The sequence below is a fragment of the Grampus griseus genome (genome assembly GCF_964374135.1).
Source record: "Grampus griseus genome assembly, chromosome: 2".
Classification (NCBI taxonomy): Eukaryota; Metazoa; Chordata; class Mammalia; order Artiodactyla; family Delphinidae; genus Grampus; species Grampus griseus.
Window position 1 is genome coordinate 77,704,838 of NC_139018.1, and position 17,658 is coordinate 77,722,495.

Consider the following 17,658-nt stretch of genomic DNA (forward strand, 5'->3'; position numbering starts at 1 on the left):
ATGGTCCTTCCCAAAACTTTTAATGATGATGATGATGATAATTGTAGGAATCGCAGTAGCGGTAGTAAGCTCACATTAACTGTGTGCCAGGCACTATTTGGCTTTTATATGAATTAAATCATTTAGTCCTACAGTAGTCTTATACAGTCAGTATTATTATTATTATTATTTTTTTTTTTTTTTTGCGGTACGCGGGTCTCTCACTGTTGTGGCCTCTCCCATTGCGGAGCACAGGCTCTGGACACGCACGCTCAGTGGCCATGGCTCACGGGCCCAGCCGCTCTGCGGCATGTGGGATCTTCCCGGACCAGGGCATGAATCCGGACCCCTGCAACGGCAGGCGGACTCTCAACCACTGCGCCACCAGGGAAGCCCAGTATTATTATTATTGTCTACATTTTACAGTTGAGTTGGCTGAGACAGAATTCGAGTTACTTGCCCAAGGTTACATAGCTAATCAGTGGTGGGATCTAAATACAGGCAGACTGTATGAGTTATCTATTGCTGTATTACAAATTACCCCAAAACTTAGGGACTTAAAACAACATTTACTGTCTCATACTTTATGTGGGTCAGGAATCCGAGTGGGGCTTAGCTGGGTCTTCTGACTCAGGGTCCCTCACAGGCTGCATTCAAGGTGTCAGCAAGGGCTGGTCATATCAAGGATCAATGCGGGGAGGATTGACTTCCATCGTCTCTCATGTGTTTATGGACAGAATTCAATTCCTCGTGGCCTATTGGACTGAGGGCCTCAGCTCCTTTCTGAATGTTGGCCAAAGCCTGCCCATAGTTCCTTGCCACATGGGCCTCTCCATAAGGAAGTTTACAACATGGCAGCTCACTTCATTAGAACAAGCAAGCCAGAAGATTCAGAGGGAAAGAGAGGGAGAGAGAAAGTGCTAGCAAGATGGAAGTCACAATCTTTTGTAACTTAATCTCAGAATTGACATCCCACCACCCTGCCACATTCTATTCATTAAAAATGATTTTCTAGGTCCAACCCACTCTCAAAAGGAGTGTATAATACAAAAGTTGTGTATAATCTAGAGGGCAGGATCAGTGGGGTCATCTTCAAGGATGCCTTCCACACAGTCTGACCGCAGAGCCCAAGGCACTGATCAAGAGAGGAAAGGGACACATTTCCATTAGAGTCAAATTCAGAAGAGCATAGAGATGGGAAATTTCTAGCCCAGGGACCAGCTCCAGGAAGGATCTAAGTTAATAATTTTCAGATCACTTCAGGTGTGGGAGTTATGTGTCCCTACCTGGCAAACTCTGCCATTCAGCTCTAAGGGTAAAGAAAATGGAAAGCTGGGAATAATAATAATTTCTCCAATTCCTTCTTTAAAATGAGTGATGAGAGCAGTTTAACTCAGGAACAGTCACTCTTCCCTCTCTCTGTCTTCCTGTCCTTTGTCTTTCCCACCCTGATTTTGTATGTCTCTCTGTGGCAATTTCTCACTGTCCATACTGTGTCTCTTCTCCATTCCCCTCCCACCTGACCAGCTTGCTCTTCCTATTCTCTTATTTTCTTCTTGAGCTGTGTTTTTCTTATCCTTTGTCCTTCTTATTCCCTAGGTTGTTTTTATTTTTATTTTTTATTTTTTTGGCTACACTATGGGGCATAAGGGATCTTAGTTCCCCCACCAGGGATCGAACCCGAGTCCCCTGCATTGGAAGGTGGGTTCTTTACCACTGGACCACCGGGGAAGTCCCCCTTGGTTGCTTTTATTATTTATTTATTTTTAACTGGAAAAAACAATATTACTTTTAATTTAGATATTTCTATGCATTTCTAAAGAAAATTTTGTTCATAAAATGTGTGTATATATATATATATATATATAGTTTCACACACACTGTATTTTATTTTTTCCGCTTTTTTTTTTTTTTTTTTTCTTTTGTGGTACGCGGGCCTCTCACTGTTGTGGCCTCTCCCGTTGCGGAGCAACAGGCTCCAGACGCGCAGGCTCAGCGGCCATGGCTCACAGGTGCAGCTGCTCCGCGGCATGTGGGATCTTCCCGGACTGGGGCACGAACCCGTGTCCCCTGCATCGGCAGGCGGACTCTCAACCACTGCGCCACCAGGGAAGCCCTGTATTTTATTTTTACAAGAGTTAATAGGTTGCTTTTAAATTTTAATTTATAAGAAGGTTTTAGGAAGAAAGAAGTTGAGATCAAACAAATTCATCATCATGTGTTAGAATGGTCAGTTCTATGTCAACTTGGCTAGACTACAGTACCCAGTTATTTAATCAAACACTAATCTGGTGGTGTTGTGAAGATATTTTGTCAATGTGATTACGATCCACAGTCTGATGACTTTTTGTAAAGGAGATTATCCTGTATAGTCTGAGTTCTATTGATCTAATCTGTTGAAACTGAGGTTTCCTGGAAGAAGAAATTTTGCCTGTGGATTGCAACATCACTCCTGCCCAGGAGTTTCCAGCTTTCTTGTCCTGATAGACTTGCCTAGTTCCCACAACCACATTAGTCAATTTCTTTATATATATATATATATATATATATATATATATATATATATATATACATACACACACACACACACACACACACATATCCCAATAAACCCATTGTAAATTGAAAATATCTTAAGTCAAAAATGCATTTACTACACATAGCCTACTGAACATCATAGCTTAACCTAACCTACTTTAAACAAGCTCAGAACACTAACATTAGCCCCCAGTTGGGCAAAATCATCTAACACAAAGCCTATGTCATAATAAAGTGTTGAATGTCTCATGTGATTTATTGAATGCTGTACTGAAAGTGGAGAACAGAATGGTTGTATGGGTGCAGAATGGTTGTAAGTGTAACAGTTGTTTATCCTTCTGATTGCATGGCTGACTGGGAACTGCCACTGCCCAGCATCAAAAGAGAGTATCATACTAGCCTGGGAAAAGATCAAAATTCAAAGTATGGTTTCTACTGAATGTGTATTACTTTTGCACCATTGTAAAGTCAAAAAGTCGTAAGTCAAACCATCGTAAGTTGGGGATTGTCTGTATCTATATCTGGGTATAGATATATAGATAAATACAGAACTTACTGATTCTCTTTCTCTGGTGGAACACTGAATGACACAAGTGAGAATGTCCAATAGTTCTGAAAGTTGTCTCTATAATGGTTGGGAGAGGAAAGCGTATGTTCATTTTAAAAGAAGAGTTGATTAATTCAAAGAAATGAGGTTTGGGCGATACTTCTTTTCTTTCCAGATGAGAATTCTTGATGTCCCTCAAGTTATGTATGCTGGCCACCTCCCCTGTGGTCTGAATCAGTCCTTGGTAACACCCTCTTCAGACTTTTTCAGCCACTATTCCCTGTCCCATCAAAACTTGCTTGTCATGTTTTCCATTCTCTCAGGGAACTAGTTGCTAATACATTGTTCTATTATTCTGTTTTATTCACATTTACATTCCTAGCTCTGAGTCTTGCAATGTATGCCATTGCATACAGGTTTATTTAAAGGCTGACTGGTAAGTTTACATTTAAATAGGAGCAACCAGTGTCTTGACCCAAAGATAAGACAAATGGTCAGGTTCAAGCACCGTGAGGGGCACTGAAAGGGGAATACTTTGGGGCAGGAGCATCTCTTCATGCTTCTCAAATCCTATCGCTCAGCTGCCTAATCTGCCACCCATATTCATATTACATTTCTGTGCCTGTTCCAATATGTGGTCACAGACTGACATTAAACCATGCAAACTGCCTGTGCCCAAACTCCACATAAAAAGCACCGGTCTCGGGCTTCCCTGGTGGCACAGTGGTTGAGAATCTGCCTGCCAATGCAGGGGACACGGGTTCGAGCCCTGGTCTGGGAGGATCCACATGCCACGGAGCAACTAGGCCCATGAGCCACAACTACTGAGCCTGCGCGTCTGGAGCCTGTGCTCCGCAACAAGAGAGGCCGTGATAGTGAGAGGCCCGCGCACCGCGGTGAAGAGTGGCCCCCGCTCGCCCCAACTAGAGAAAGCTCTCGCACAGAAACGAAGACCCAACGCAGCCATAATTAATTAATTAATTAATAATTTAAAGAAAAAAAAGCACCGGTCTCAAAGTGTGGTCTGAGGACCCCGAGAGGTCCCCAAAACACTCTCAGGGAGTCTACTAGGTCCTCTGTTTCCACCTACATATCTATGAGATGCTGTATTTTCTTCATACAGTTCAATTGAAACAACATATTTAATATATTTAAAGTCATTATCAAAATGCGAGAATGGCTCTTGATGTTAAGAATGCAACATTCTGCTCTTGCAGGCATACTGTCCAGGCATTAACATGCAAGTGAATGGGGCGTTACGTGGCATACACGTCCCCGGACAGCTGCTCTGGCACTGCTCAGCTATACAACATAGATGCATATGGAACACCTGGAAACTAAGAGGACTGTGAACCTTTGAGAAAAAGTTGTATTTCCTAAGCACTCCCAAGTGTGAAGGGTTTATTACTATCTTGTAAGTAAACCATACCGCAGGCTTCCATGGCCTGGGGATATACCTAAGATAGTAACATTAGTCATATAAATGCAAGCCTTGCTGTTTTATATTTGGTATGTATCCAGTCCATCTCTCTGTCCATAATTGATGGAAAAATCATTTTTGGAAACTACCTAAGATATTATTTTTAACTTCAATAACACTTATTGCATTATGTGTGGGAAATAACATATCAATAAAGAAAATTAGGAAAATAGAGAAAAGCACACAGAAACCTAAATTACAAGGTAGTCCCAGCATCCAGTTATTAGTCAAGTAGTATGTAACACATGTATCATGGATATATATTTATACATTATTATGATTATATAAAAAGCCTTTGCATATTAAAAATAACAACTCCTTGAAAAAAAAGGAACAACATATTACAACAGGTTCTAAATGAAAAAGCATATATAATAATCATGTTCTCTTTTATTAAGTCATCCATGAAAGAGATTTGAAAAAATGTATAATGATGGCATTTTTCTCACGAAATATTTTGGGAAAACAGTTATTTTGCATAAACTGTTATATGCAATGAGCTTATTATTGTTATTTTAAATGAGTTAATATGTACCTATTTTTAGAAATCTAATCTGTTTTAATTTCTAATATGAGAAATATCATTAGATATAACCCACATAAACAAAAGCTCTTTGTGCTCTCAATAATTTTTAAGAGAGTAAAGAATTCTAAAACCAAAATGCTTGAGAAACCGCAGCTATAGATCCCTGATTATGTTTCTGCTGGACCAAGAAGCACAGTGTGCCCCTGGGGATAACTGGCCATCCCCAGGAATAGGGAGCGATTTAGAGTGACATGTAGCCTCAAGCCTGTCCCTTTCCTTTATGGTCAAATCCACATCAGAGGCCATATTTCATATCCCTTCATTATCTTCTACAGAGCCTAGCAGGAAAGTGAGCACCCAATACACACTCTTTAAAATGCATTGATTGATTTTTGTTGATCTTCAATTGTACAGAATATATTCATTTGGAGTAAGGAGGTCTCTCATCCAGCTCAAGAAGCTTAATGTCGACCTCAGGAGCTAAGACATGAGCAGTTTGGGAGTTCCACCCCCTCCCCCCCGTGTCCCCCTTCCCCACCCCAGCTTGGAGCCTGCAGCCTTTTCTCATTCCACGGAGTCACATGAAGTTTTCCTTTGGTTCAAGAAACTGGCAGGACAGGACACCAATATTTCCACCATGGATCTTAGATGAACTATGGATTAGAGATTGGTGACGTAGAAACCAGGGTGTGTTGCCTGTGGACATGTCCTATCTTGCAGAGTTCTTAAGTCCAGACTAAAATACAGGTCCACGTGCTGAATCAAAGCTCATCCTACTGATGGTGAGATCTTGAGTAAATTTCTTACACTCTACAGTTTCCCTATCTGTAAAATAGGAATACTAGTAATATGAGTTGAAAAGGTTGTGGTGGAAATTAAATGACATAATGTATGCCAAGTGCTTAGCAGAGCGGCCGGCCACCGCGAAAGACCTGGAAAAAACGGGAACTACTACTGCTCTTATATATCTAACACTTCTTTGTGTTAGGCAGAGTAGAGGGGCTGGAAAATGGAATTTCTGTTCCTACTTTGTGGTTCATAATTAATATGCTAAGCACGAAGGAGATCCATTGTTTCCCACAGTGCTTGCTGTGGATAGGAAAGGAAAACACAGATTTGTCTTGCTTCTTTTTTCATTCTTATCAAAAGCCCAAAGATGGAGGAGAAGGAGGCCAGCCACTGGTTCACTAAAGAAACTGTGCTTCCGATTTGACCTTCTGCTGTGTGTGAGTCTGGGACAATCCCCTTCGATACAACAAGATCCTGTTTGTGTTGGAACAGGAGCTTCTCTTGCGGGAGGGAAAGGGCACGGTGTTGACCGTGCAGCATGTTTGCCACGGATCCTCGGACTGCCCGTTAACTGTCAGCACAGAGTTGGTTTTCATGTCTGGAGCCAGGAAAACATACTCCTTAATGCCCACATATTTGCAGGGTGACACACCTCCTGGAAGCCCGTTACACAGATTGCAGTGGTCAACTGATTTGTTTCCCAGGAAAGATTGTCTTCATGAGATATTATTAGGGATGATTGCCGTGAGCCATGCGTGCCTTGGACAGGACGGCAGCCGCCTAACTTGAAAGGCTCCTCCCCGCCAGGCGGCCACAGACTGAGCCCTGTCATCAGCCGGCCCAAAAAAGACCTTTCAGCAGCAAGGGGACCGTGACTTGCCTGGTGGTTGCATTTGAGAATCCAAGGGCTGATTTCAGGTAACGATGTGCTGTTTGTCTGGAGACGGGCTTGGGGACTGCTCTCCTGTTCTGCTGAAGGAGTAGAAAGCAGCATGATTTCACACCAAATGGCTGGCTCTGGTGTGTTCTTGAAGTAAAACCAAAGTAAACGAGGAGACACCCACCACTTGACCAATGATGCACTTGGCACCCTAAGAGGCAAACTAATGCAGGGGGTGGGGACTAGAGAGTGCTGAACCTGAAATCAACCAATTCTCTTGTTTCAGAAGAGGGCAAAGCTGGAAAGTGGCAATGCCAGGTAATGCCTGAAAAGAAGCTAAAAAATGCATATTATTTACCTAGAAGAGCAAAAAACCAAGGAAAGGCTATGACAAAACTTTCTGTGTGTTTAACAAGCTGTTTCCATCACTACTGGACAGAGGAGGAGGATGTTGATTAGAATTAGGAATTCGGGCTAAGTCATGAGAACTCTGTTGCTGTAACAACACGGGAGGTAATGGGAGGTAATGGAACAAACATCTCAGTGCATCTTTAAGAAGGAGTAGTCCCCATGCATTAGGAGTAGCCCCAGGGCCACCCTTCAATTTTAGGCAGTGAGTTGCAGATATTATAGTGCATTCTTTTCTACCTAATCCTTTGACCTAAAGAAACACTTTTGTTATTACCTCAGACAGCAATGAGGCAAGGGCAGGGTTTAAAAATAACCAAGGCAAGACATAAAAAAATATCAAGTAGCAAACAATGAATGAACAAGTATTTAGAAACAAGGAAGTATGAATCGGGAAAAATGGAAGATTGTGGGCATGTGTATGTTTATTTTAATTTTCCAGATGTGTGTTCTTGTTTGTGATATTCCCTGTCAACAATCTGGGGCTCACTCCAGATGCTTCCTGAGACCAGGCATCCACATAATTAGGTTAGGTCTCCCTCTGGCGGCAAGGAGCTAATCCAGCTTCCGGATAAAGTTTGTGTATCCCCTGCCCTCCCTCGGATTTGAGTTCAATGTTCTGGCAAATAGCGTTTTCATATGTCGCAAATACAAACTCACAATTTTTACAGAATGAAGAAATAATGAAATACAAACTAATTATGATTCCCGTTTAATTTCTTGTAAAAAATTCAGGAAGCAGTTTGGGACCTTGAAGAACCTAAGTAATAATCATTGGACTATTATCTAAAAAGAGGTGTCATTAATAGGGATTCTGTTACTGAGATTGATACAGAGTCTGATAGATGAGGTTTCACTGTTGATGGCAACTAAAACACTCTGGTTTAGAAAGAGATGTTCTCAGCCGGGACAAACTTCAAAACCTACTTGAAGTGAACCTGAAAAGATACAAGGGCCAACAATTACTGAAAATAACCAGGAGATAAGAAAAATAATAATAATTGAATTTCTCGTCCTGATACCGTCGCTATCTGGTTCAGTGTTCTTGGATTTCATTAGATACTCTGACAGTCCTAAGATAAATTTCCTCTCTTTTTCCTTAAAATATTTTCAATATTACTTGCAACCTAAATATTAACCAAAGTAATGTTAACTCAATGTTAATACTTTCCAGAAGACTGCAATCAGCATTGACCCAATAATATGTGCACACACATTATAAAGATAATTAAAAACAATGAATACATGAGGAAGGTTTCCTCTGATTATTTAAAAGACAGTGGGAAATACGGCAGAAGTGAGCATCAAAGTGGATACATTATGGACACAGCTACAAGGAGAGGGCCCAACATTTCATCTCAAACTCAGATTTTGAAGGAAGAATCTGTAAATGAGCTTTGGTCAGGGGCGCATCCAGGTTTACATAACTGTGGCTGTCAATAGTGTGAACAGGATAGGTTTGGGGGCTGGGGCAGATAACTCAGTAGATGTCCACTGCAAGGGCAAACTCTTACCACTCTAAAATAAGTGAATGATCTCTTGGTTTGACCCCTGCTATGTACATATTTACGCTGCGGCTACTGTTGTTGATAATTAACAAGGAAGTGAATCTTTTTTATTTATTTCATTGACTTTAGGTAGTAGAACTAAAGCCATATTATTCAGTTAATGTATTCTGATCCACGCTACAAAAAGGTTTTATGTTTCAAGATTTCTTACAAGGAATATGGCATAGTAAAAACATTAATCTCTTAGATAAAAATGCATCTGAGCCTTAAATGTCTGCTATAAAATTCCATAATTTGAAAAAAAAGTCAAAAAAATTTTAAATAAATTTATTTGGTTTTATTTTTGGCTGTGTTGGGTCTTTGTTCCTGTGCGCAGGCTTTCTCTAGTCGTGGAGGGCAGGGGCTACTCTTCCTGCGATGCACAGGCTTCTCATTGTGGTGGCTTATCTTGCTGTGGAGCATGGGCTCCAGGCACGTGGGCTTCAGTAGTCGTGGCACCCGGGCTCAGTAGTTGTGGCTCACGGGCTCTGGAGTGCAGGTTCAGTAGTCGTGGCGCACAGGCTTAGTTGCTCCGCGACATGTGGGATCTTCCCGGACCAGGGCTCGAACACGTGTCCCCTGCATTGGCAGGCGGATTCTTAACCACTGTGCCACCAGGGAAGCCCCTGAACAGTTTTAAGTGAGAAAAAAATCCTCCTGATATTAAGCAAAAAAATCTTCACTTAATTTAATCTTTACTTGGAAAGCTATACTATTTCTTAAAAATTTTTTTTTTCCATGATAGATATTTTAACATTAAACACACGTCCTCGTAGGTTTTTTCTTTTCCAGGACAGAGCCTGAAAATCTTTCTACACTCTGATTTGCCTCTTTTGGAAGAACTAAATTTGTATTGTCTTGAAATGTGATGCCCATATTGGATCTGATCTATTCGAAGTGTAATGGGGCCTCATCTCATGATATTTTTACACTTCTATTGATACTAATGAACTATATAAAAGTATGTGGTTTTGTAGCACCTGAAGTCAACTAAAGCCCCAGATCTTGCTGCTCCAGCCACCATCCTGGCCAGGGGAATTATAGTGTGTGGTGGGAGGGGAGAGGGAACGAGGGAGGGTTAGTTAAGGAAATGCGTCTTACATTTGCTGGGTCCCTTGAACAGAACCTGAGCATGTGGACAGAGGAGTAAATCAGGCTGGCCCTGGTCCTGGGGTTGGATGTCCAGGCTTAGGGGAAAATGGAAAAGGGAGTCCTGAATGAGGGCAGGCCAGAATGCAAGGCAAAAAATAGACATTGAACATCTAAGAAGCAAGTTAAAATGAAAATCAAGATCTATAGTGAAATGGCTTCGAGCAGGAACAGGCAAGGTTGCAAAGCAGGTTTCAGAGGCGGAATCCACAATGGTAACTCGAAGCAATTTTAGGTCTTCCAGGAGTGAGCCCAGAGAATAAGAGAAAGCTATTAAAAAGACCAAGACTGTTCCAGCACCTTCACTTAATCAATATTTCCTGTGTGCCATGGCCTGGGCTAAGCACTAGGTATAAATGTTAAAGAAGGTCTACACCCAAATCTCAGAGTTCTCACAGCCTCCTTTGGGAGATGGTCACAGGACATCTACCTGCTACGTAATGGGATCAGTACAATGATGGACCAACCACAAGAACCACAGAAGAGGAGTAAGACTTCTGAAAGAGGTGATTGTCTGAGTCTTATAGGATGAGAAGGAGTTGGGTGAATGAAAGGAATAGGGAAGGACTTTCTCGATGGAAGAAAAAAGTCAGGTGAAGGCCCAGAAAATGAGAACCAGCGTGATGTAAAGAGGAGCATCTTGTAGTTCTGTATTGCTGGATTGTCAAGAGTAAATCACTGGAAGTCAGATTTGTCCTTTCCTGGACTTGTGAAGTTACGTTTAGAACCTAAGAAAAAGTCATTACAGTTATTCATTTTAATACTCATATTATTTGTTTGCCCTTTCATAGTAGTCTTAGAATATTCTCAGAATATCCAAGGTCTATAATTACTCTTTCCCCAGGCTACAGATCATCTGAAAATTTGATGAGTATTCTTCTTCTAGTTTCCTCTAGTCCTTGATTAAAAAATAAAAATAAAAAACGTTGAACAGTGCAGCACCAAGTCTAGAGTCCTTCAGTATTCTCTAGAGATCTCCTGCCAAACTGACATTGATCCGGTAATCAACAGCCTACCCATATGGTTGTTTAATTAGCTAACACTCTGTAGTAATGAGAGATAGTATGGTTACCTATTGCCAGGAAGGTCAGGCTAGGATAACTTGGAAAGGATCCAGATATAAAAGTGTACCTGCCAAAGGGGAGACCAGGCATCAGAAGACAGACCCACACATCAGTGCTGGAGGGAACCCGGTCCAACAGGCAGTATCTGGAAATCGTGGTAACAGATAACAAACAAGTAGTCAAGTAGGGAGGGGAGGCAGAGAATGAAAATTACATAATATAATGGGTTTATCTAAAAGGTGAGCGGGACAGAGTGTTAGGGAGGCTATTTGGAAATCCAGGGGAACATTTAACATCAGGAATACAGTTTATGATCTACTAGAACCCAAACTACTAGTCAAGCTCATGGGCAGTACTCCAATTCCCAGGGGAAGATATAGTAAAATCAAAGCATGGTCCCGGAGGTAAAAGAGGACCAAGAATGTAGCAAAGATGAGTACTGGGGCATAGAAAGCCAGTACGAACTGAATCTAGTTACTGGGACTTGGACAAGTCAGGACTTAGTTTTAGAAGCAAGAGAGCAAACCTGAAATGCAACAGAGTCAGAGCCGGACGGGTCACTAGTGTGACTTGATCTAGACCACCTAAGGCTGAACCTGCAGGTGAGGAATCAGTGGCACCAGGTTTAGGGAGAGGAGGGCTCCAGAGACCAGGAATCTGTACGTCAATAGTAATAAGCAGGTCATATTTCTTCCCCTGATTCACACTGCAAGACTTGGTCACATGCATCGCCCAGTTGGAGATTCTCTATTGCTCCCCTGAGCCTTCGTCTCACAACCTTATCAAGAAAGGGAATGAGATTACGCTGAGGCAGCTTACCCTCACTGATGGGAGCTGGCTTCTATCAATACTGTCTCCTTCCTTTAAGTGTGCATAGACTTGTGTTTCATAATTCATCCTAATTTTGCTGGAGATCAACATAAAACTCTAATCAAAGCCTAGAGAATTTCAGTAAAGGGAGAAGATGATTCCATGACTGGGGAGAAAATATGAGTAGTTCTAGGTGGTATGTTTATTCATCCTTGAAAGAGGAAGAGTAGTATCAGTTGGTGGAATGGGAGTGGAGAGAATGATGTAGTGTCATACAGTAGAGAGAAGGAGCAGCTTAAGAACACAGATGACTGTAGACTGTACAGTCCAGTCTGGCTTGTTATAAAAAGTTAGACTGGAGAAAGGAGAAGAGTCAGATCCTTTGGGACAGAGGATACGAACTTTGCTGGGGATGTAACAGATAGTAACTGAGGGTTACTGAGCCTCAGTGAAGCTTTAAAAAGAATGATGTGAATAGTGAGAAAGCACCAGGAAAAATCCAAATAAAGGGTACTCTGTACAGTAACTGGCCTGTACGCTTTAAAGTATTAATACCATGAAAGGTGAAGAAAGACGATTATTCCAGAATAAAGGAAACTAAATAAACATGACAACTGAATGCAACAGGTGACTTGGGTTTTGTTTTGTTTTTTTAGCTATAAAGACATTATTGGCATAATTGGCAAAATCTGAATAAGGTTCATAGATTAGAAAATAGTACTGTGTCAGTATAATTCCTGATTTTGTATTATGGTTATGCATGAGAATATTTGTGTTTTTAGGAAATGTCCACTTCAGCATTTAGGGGTAAAAGGACATATATCTGCCAAATGCAACAGACAAATGGTTCAGAAATATAGATATATACACACATGCACACGTATATATCAACTACACATATATGGGGTATATGTGTATGTATATATTATATGTATGTATCTATCTGGAGAGAGCGAAAGAATTTTAAAATGTGATAAAATATTAATATTTGGAGGATCTGGGTGAAAGGTATTCTTGAATTCTTTGTACTTTTCTTGAAACTTTTCTGTAGAACCAAAAATATGTCAAAATAAAAGTTAAAGGAGGAAAAAAGAAAAAGTTAAAGGAAAAATAAAATCCATAATGTAATGACAGAGTACAGTGGATTGACTGATTAGGAGGCCCCCAAGGGGCTAGTGCAATTGTCTACATGAGACGTCATACGTGCCAGGTGTCGGCAGGAATAGAAAGGAGAAAGAAGCAAGAAGCATCCTGCAGGTAAAGGTGCCCATACTGGCAACTCAATAGATAGGATACTGGAGCTCAGATGACTTGGAATTTTCACATCAAGGTGCCAGAGAGAATGGTATCACCTTCACAGCTGGAAACATTTACTTGATGATCATGGTAGAGAGTTACCAACGAGATTGCAGAATAAAAACTATAGTTTTAAGAAAGAGGCATGAAGGGGAATGCATAACTTGGACTGAGACTATAATTCCTGAACGCTTAATAGGTAAGTTGATCATTCTGTTGTTGTTGTTAAAGTATCCAATTAAATTTAATTGTGGCCCATCTGGTAAATTTGTATTTGTGCAACAAGCCAGAAAAGAACTGCATCCATCCCCAAGAAAATAAAGAGTACTGAATGCTGAAAGGTGAAAGGAGCAAACCCCTTAGTTGTGAGATAAGCTTTTATAAGAGCACAGGTGCTGGGCTGGGCTGGCCATCCCTCTCGGTCTCAAAGGCCATCTCATAGAGCCTGGCATCCCACCCACCTCTGTGTCGTTAACATGCCACTCAGGTGATCAGGCCCAATAAGAGAGGTCCCTGTCGACCAGAGCTTGCTGATGCCTTCTTGCTTGCCCTTCGATATCCTGAAATATTAAGGCTCCACCCTCTTAGGTTTTCCCCAAAAGTTTCTTCGCTTATCAACTATCGTAGTGAAATGTATTCTTCGCTCACAATTCTTCCTTCCCTTCTTTGTTCACCACATGGACTCCCCCACCTGTTGACTATGGACTGGGCCATCTGGAGGAAATGACAGGTGCAAGTTCTAAGCAGAAGTATCATCTGTTTCTGCTTCCCCTCTTGTCCTCCTGTCCTCTGCCAGGACCAAATGCCCTGGCTAATGGCTGCTCCAGTGGGACTCAAAAACTTGCACCCACGTCTAGACAAGCCAAGCAAAGCCACAAACGACCTAACAGACATATGACAAAGAAGTGAAGCTTTATTGTTACAACCATTGAATTTGGGGGCTGTTTATCACACAGCATAATCACAACAAAAAGTGATGAGTAAATACCACTCTCTTGTCTATTTGGTTCGCAGCTTTGCACTCACCCCTTGGATTTGATGTTTTAGGAGCCTTCTTTAGAGCTGATCTCTGGCTTTTCCGGCCTCTCTGGCCTCCTCCTATAAACCACCCTGAATCCGTGGAGCATACGGTTTCTTGTCCCCACACCCCTTACAGCTCTGACCCATCATGGTAACTCCCTGGTACACGCAGCCCTACTGGACGTTTACAGGCCCACAGATCAGGAAATAGACATGAGGTGGGCAGTATTCAGAACACAAAGGTCCTTGCCTATGGGAAATTCAGTTCTTTAGAAGGCTTTCCTCTTTAGAACACAACTGAAAAGGAGTGAAAAATGATTGGGAATAGTGAAAATCATAAATGCCCCCAAAGTTCATCTCTCCCAAGGGCAGAAATGTATTATTCAGAGAAGAATTCCTTACTCAAAAACAATATGTTTTTATAGCGCATGCACTTTTAACAGACATGGTCATATGGTTTTCAAGGCCACGTCTGACTGGAGGAGGGGAGGAGGGCTGTAGGCAGGGACACCGACATCTGGGAGGAGGGACAGCTGACAATCTCATGGGAAGAGAGGAGATAAAAACCTATTAAAATAGGACATTAATAAAAAACAAAAAGCCCAGTGGCAAGTGTCCCTATGTACCATGGGCCATCTCTGTGGTATAGTAGATCAAAGTAATTGCTGTGATTTTCTTTTTTAGTATTATTTATTTGTATTGAAGTATAGATGATGTACAACTGGGATTTTCTTTTAAACCAGCATTTAGCTCTATGAATATAATTGTTTCATGGGGGGAATAAAAACTCTCAAGTTAATGGTGTCTAAGTGTCAATGTACAGCTAAGTTTGTTAGGAATGTTATCAGTAAAACATACCAGAAATGAAATTCTGGTCAGTTGAATGCCTACTAAGTGACAAGCACTACGTGTTTTCTTTCTGGGTTTGGATGGGTGCGGGCAGGAGTGGGGTGCCATGAACATTTGTAAGCACAAAAGCAGCCCTGGGCTTCCCTGGTGGCGCAGTGGTTGAGAGTCCGCCTGCCGATGCAGGGGACACGGGTTCGTGCCCCGGTCCGGGAAGATCCCACATGCCGCGGAGCGGCTGGGCCCGTGAGCCATGGCCGCTGAGCCTGCGCGTCCGCTCCGCGGCGGGAGAGGCCACAACAGTGAGAGGCCCGCGTTATCGCCGCTTGTGAGTTTCCATGCCTCATCCCCCTATTGTCATATCTCCCCCCACTCCTCCCACCCTTGCTTTCTTCTCTGGCCAACTCCTGCTTGTCCTTCCATGCTCAACCCAGAAACGGTCCTCTGGGAGGCTTTCCCCGGCTGCCTCCTCCTCCCCAGTTTTGGTTAAGCGTCCCCCTGGTGCTGCCACAGCCCCCTCTACCCACTCCTGTCGTGCGTGCATGGCCTTTATGACACCATGTTGTATTTACCTGTTTAGACGCGGGCATCCTCACCGGGCTCTAACTCCTTGAAGGCAGGCTCCACGTCTGTCTGATGCACCGCTTTCCTTCGTGACTCGCAACCAGCAAACTCCCAGTATATATTCTTTAAATGAGTAGCACTCCACACAGCTGACTATCCAACAGCAGGGAACCTGCATTACAACCATGATAACAAAATGAAAACACTCATTACGTATTATTTGGACAGGAAGGGCACTGAGCTGCATTATGTCAAATGGTTGGCAGTTCTTGATGGTGAGGTCAAGATTTTAGGCCAGATTCGGGATGTATAGCCATAGGCTTCATCTTGGACTCTCTAAATGCATCTTCGCCATTCATGCCCCTGGTCCCTGTAGGACTATTTGCATATATGGTGGCACTCCCCATCTAGTGCTGGGGGCAGCAGGACAGGGCTGGGCAGGAAGAAAGAGGGGTGAAATTGCTTCAGTCTGGCGGAAAGGGACCACTGTGCAAGCAGAATTAACAATGACCTCAGGGGAATAGGAGACCATGTTGGGACAAGATGCTCCCCCAAAGAAAGGCTTGTGAAGAGGAATGCTTCCTCAGACCCTGATCAAAAGACATTTTTCTGGGCAATCAAAGTAGCTTACAACCTTAAGATTATTAGACTGATGTGCTGCTGGCAATTAAAAAAATATGGCTTTGGGTTTCCCTGGTGGCACAGTGGTTGAGAGTCTGCCTGCTAATGCAGGGGACACGGGTTCGAGCCCTGGTCTGGGAAGATCCCACATGCCGCGGAGCAACTAGGCCCGTGAGCCACAACTACTGAGCCTGTCCTCCGCAACAAGAGAGGCCGTGATAGTGAGAGGCCCACGCACCGCGATGAAGAGTGGCCCCTGCTTGCAGCAAGTAGAGAAAGCCCTCGCACAGAAACAAAGACCCAACACAGGAAAAATTAATTAATTAATTAATTAACTCCTACCCCCAACATCTAAAAAAAAAAAAATCCTTAAAAAAAAATATATATGGCTTACAACCATTGCTGATGGCAGGTGAGTGGTCTCAATTTTATATAAAAGGTCAGAAAATTTGAGAAGATGAAAGGCATCAGGTAAAACAGTTTGTTAGAATGAAATCTAGAAGTCTACAGGTCTGGGCTCTTGTCCGTTTTTTTCACTAATTTCTCTGTATGCTTAAGTCATAGCGTCTGCCTGGGTCACAACGTCCTTACTCATAAGCAAGGAAGATGAGCAAGGTGGTCTCTAACGTTCCCTCCAGCTCTCCCCCAAGTTCCCCAAACATAGTATGTTCATCATGATGACTAAGAGTTATTAAGAAAAAACCAAAATACATTTTTTAGCGAAATAATGAAATGAGAAAGTGTTCACGATATACTTTTTTTTTTTTTTGCGGTACACGGGCCTCTCACTGCTGTGGCCTCTCCCGTTGCGGAGCACAGGCTCCGGACGCACAGGCTCAGCGGCCATGGCTCACGGGCCCAGCCGCTCCGCGGCATGTGGGATCTTCCCGGACCGGGGCACGAACCCGTGTCCCCTGCATCGGCAGGAGGACTCTCAACCACTGCACCACCAGGGAAGCCCCATGATACACTTTTAAGTGAAAAAAGCAATTTATAAAATGGCATGTAGTATGTTCCCAATGAATATAATGGACATATGTGTGTGTGTGTGTGTGTGCCTGTGTGTCTGCGTGGGTATGTGTATAGAAAAATTTCACGCATATAGAAAAATTATCAGACTAAGACAAAGCACATTATTACCAGTGATGGCATCAGCATTACTGCTGTTTTACTCTTGGTGTGGTTTTTTTTTTGGTTTTTTTTTTGTTTTGTTTTGTTTTGTTTTGTTTAATCCATCCTTTATTACTGTACATGCAGTTTACTACCAGTTTCTCACTCGTACTAGACACATTGAATCCATGTGCATTAGTCTGTGTATGAGCCTGTGAGAGGTAATCATCTCCTTAAGATAAATTCACAGAAGTGATAGAGATGATTGGATCCCAGAAAATGAACGTTTTAAAGGTTTTTGAAGCATAAGGCCAAATTTCCCCCCAGAAAGTTGTGCCAGTTTGTAGTTCTGTCTCGGTGTGGTTTTGCATTTTATTCTTTTTCAGTAAGGTACAGGTTTTACATTATTAACTGGAAAAAATAAGTTTTTTTGAATGTTTTCTTCTGATCCTTAAGTTAATATAGGTACCTTCTAATAGAGCTA

The 17,658-nt window shown here is 42.3% G+C and overlaps 1 protein-coding gene across 1 annotated transcript in view; it reads left to right on the forward strand.

Moving 5' to 3' along the window:
- The window catches only part of LOC309819268 (transmembrane and coiled-coil domain-containing protein 5B-like), a gene marked incomplete at both ends in the record, with an annotated part of 53,229 nt that continues 35,571 nt past the window's right edge, over positions 1-17,658 (forward strand). Inside the window, 3 exons of the mRNA XM_082649392.1 lie at positions 1-64; positions 6,302-6,443; positions 6,667-6,777. Coding sequence (XP_082505518.1) covers positions 1-64; positions 6,302-6,443; positions 6,667-6,777 — 317 coding nt within the window. The remainder of the gene's footprint in view (positions 65-6,301; positions 6,444-6,666; positions 6,778-17,658) is intronic.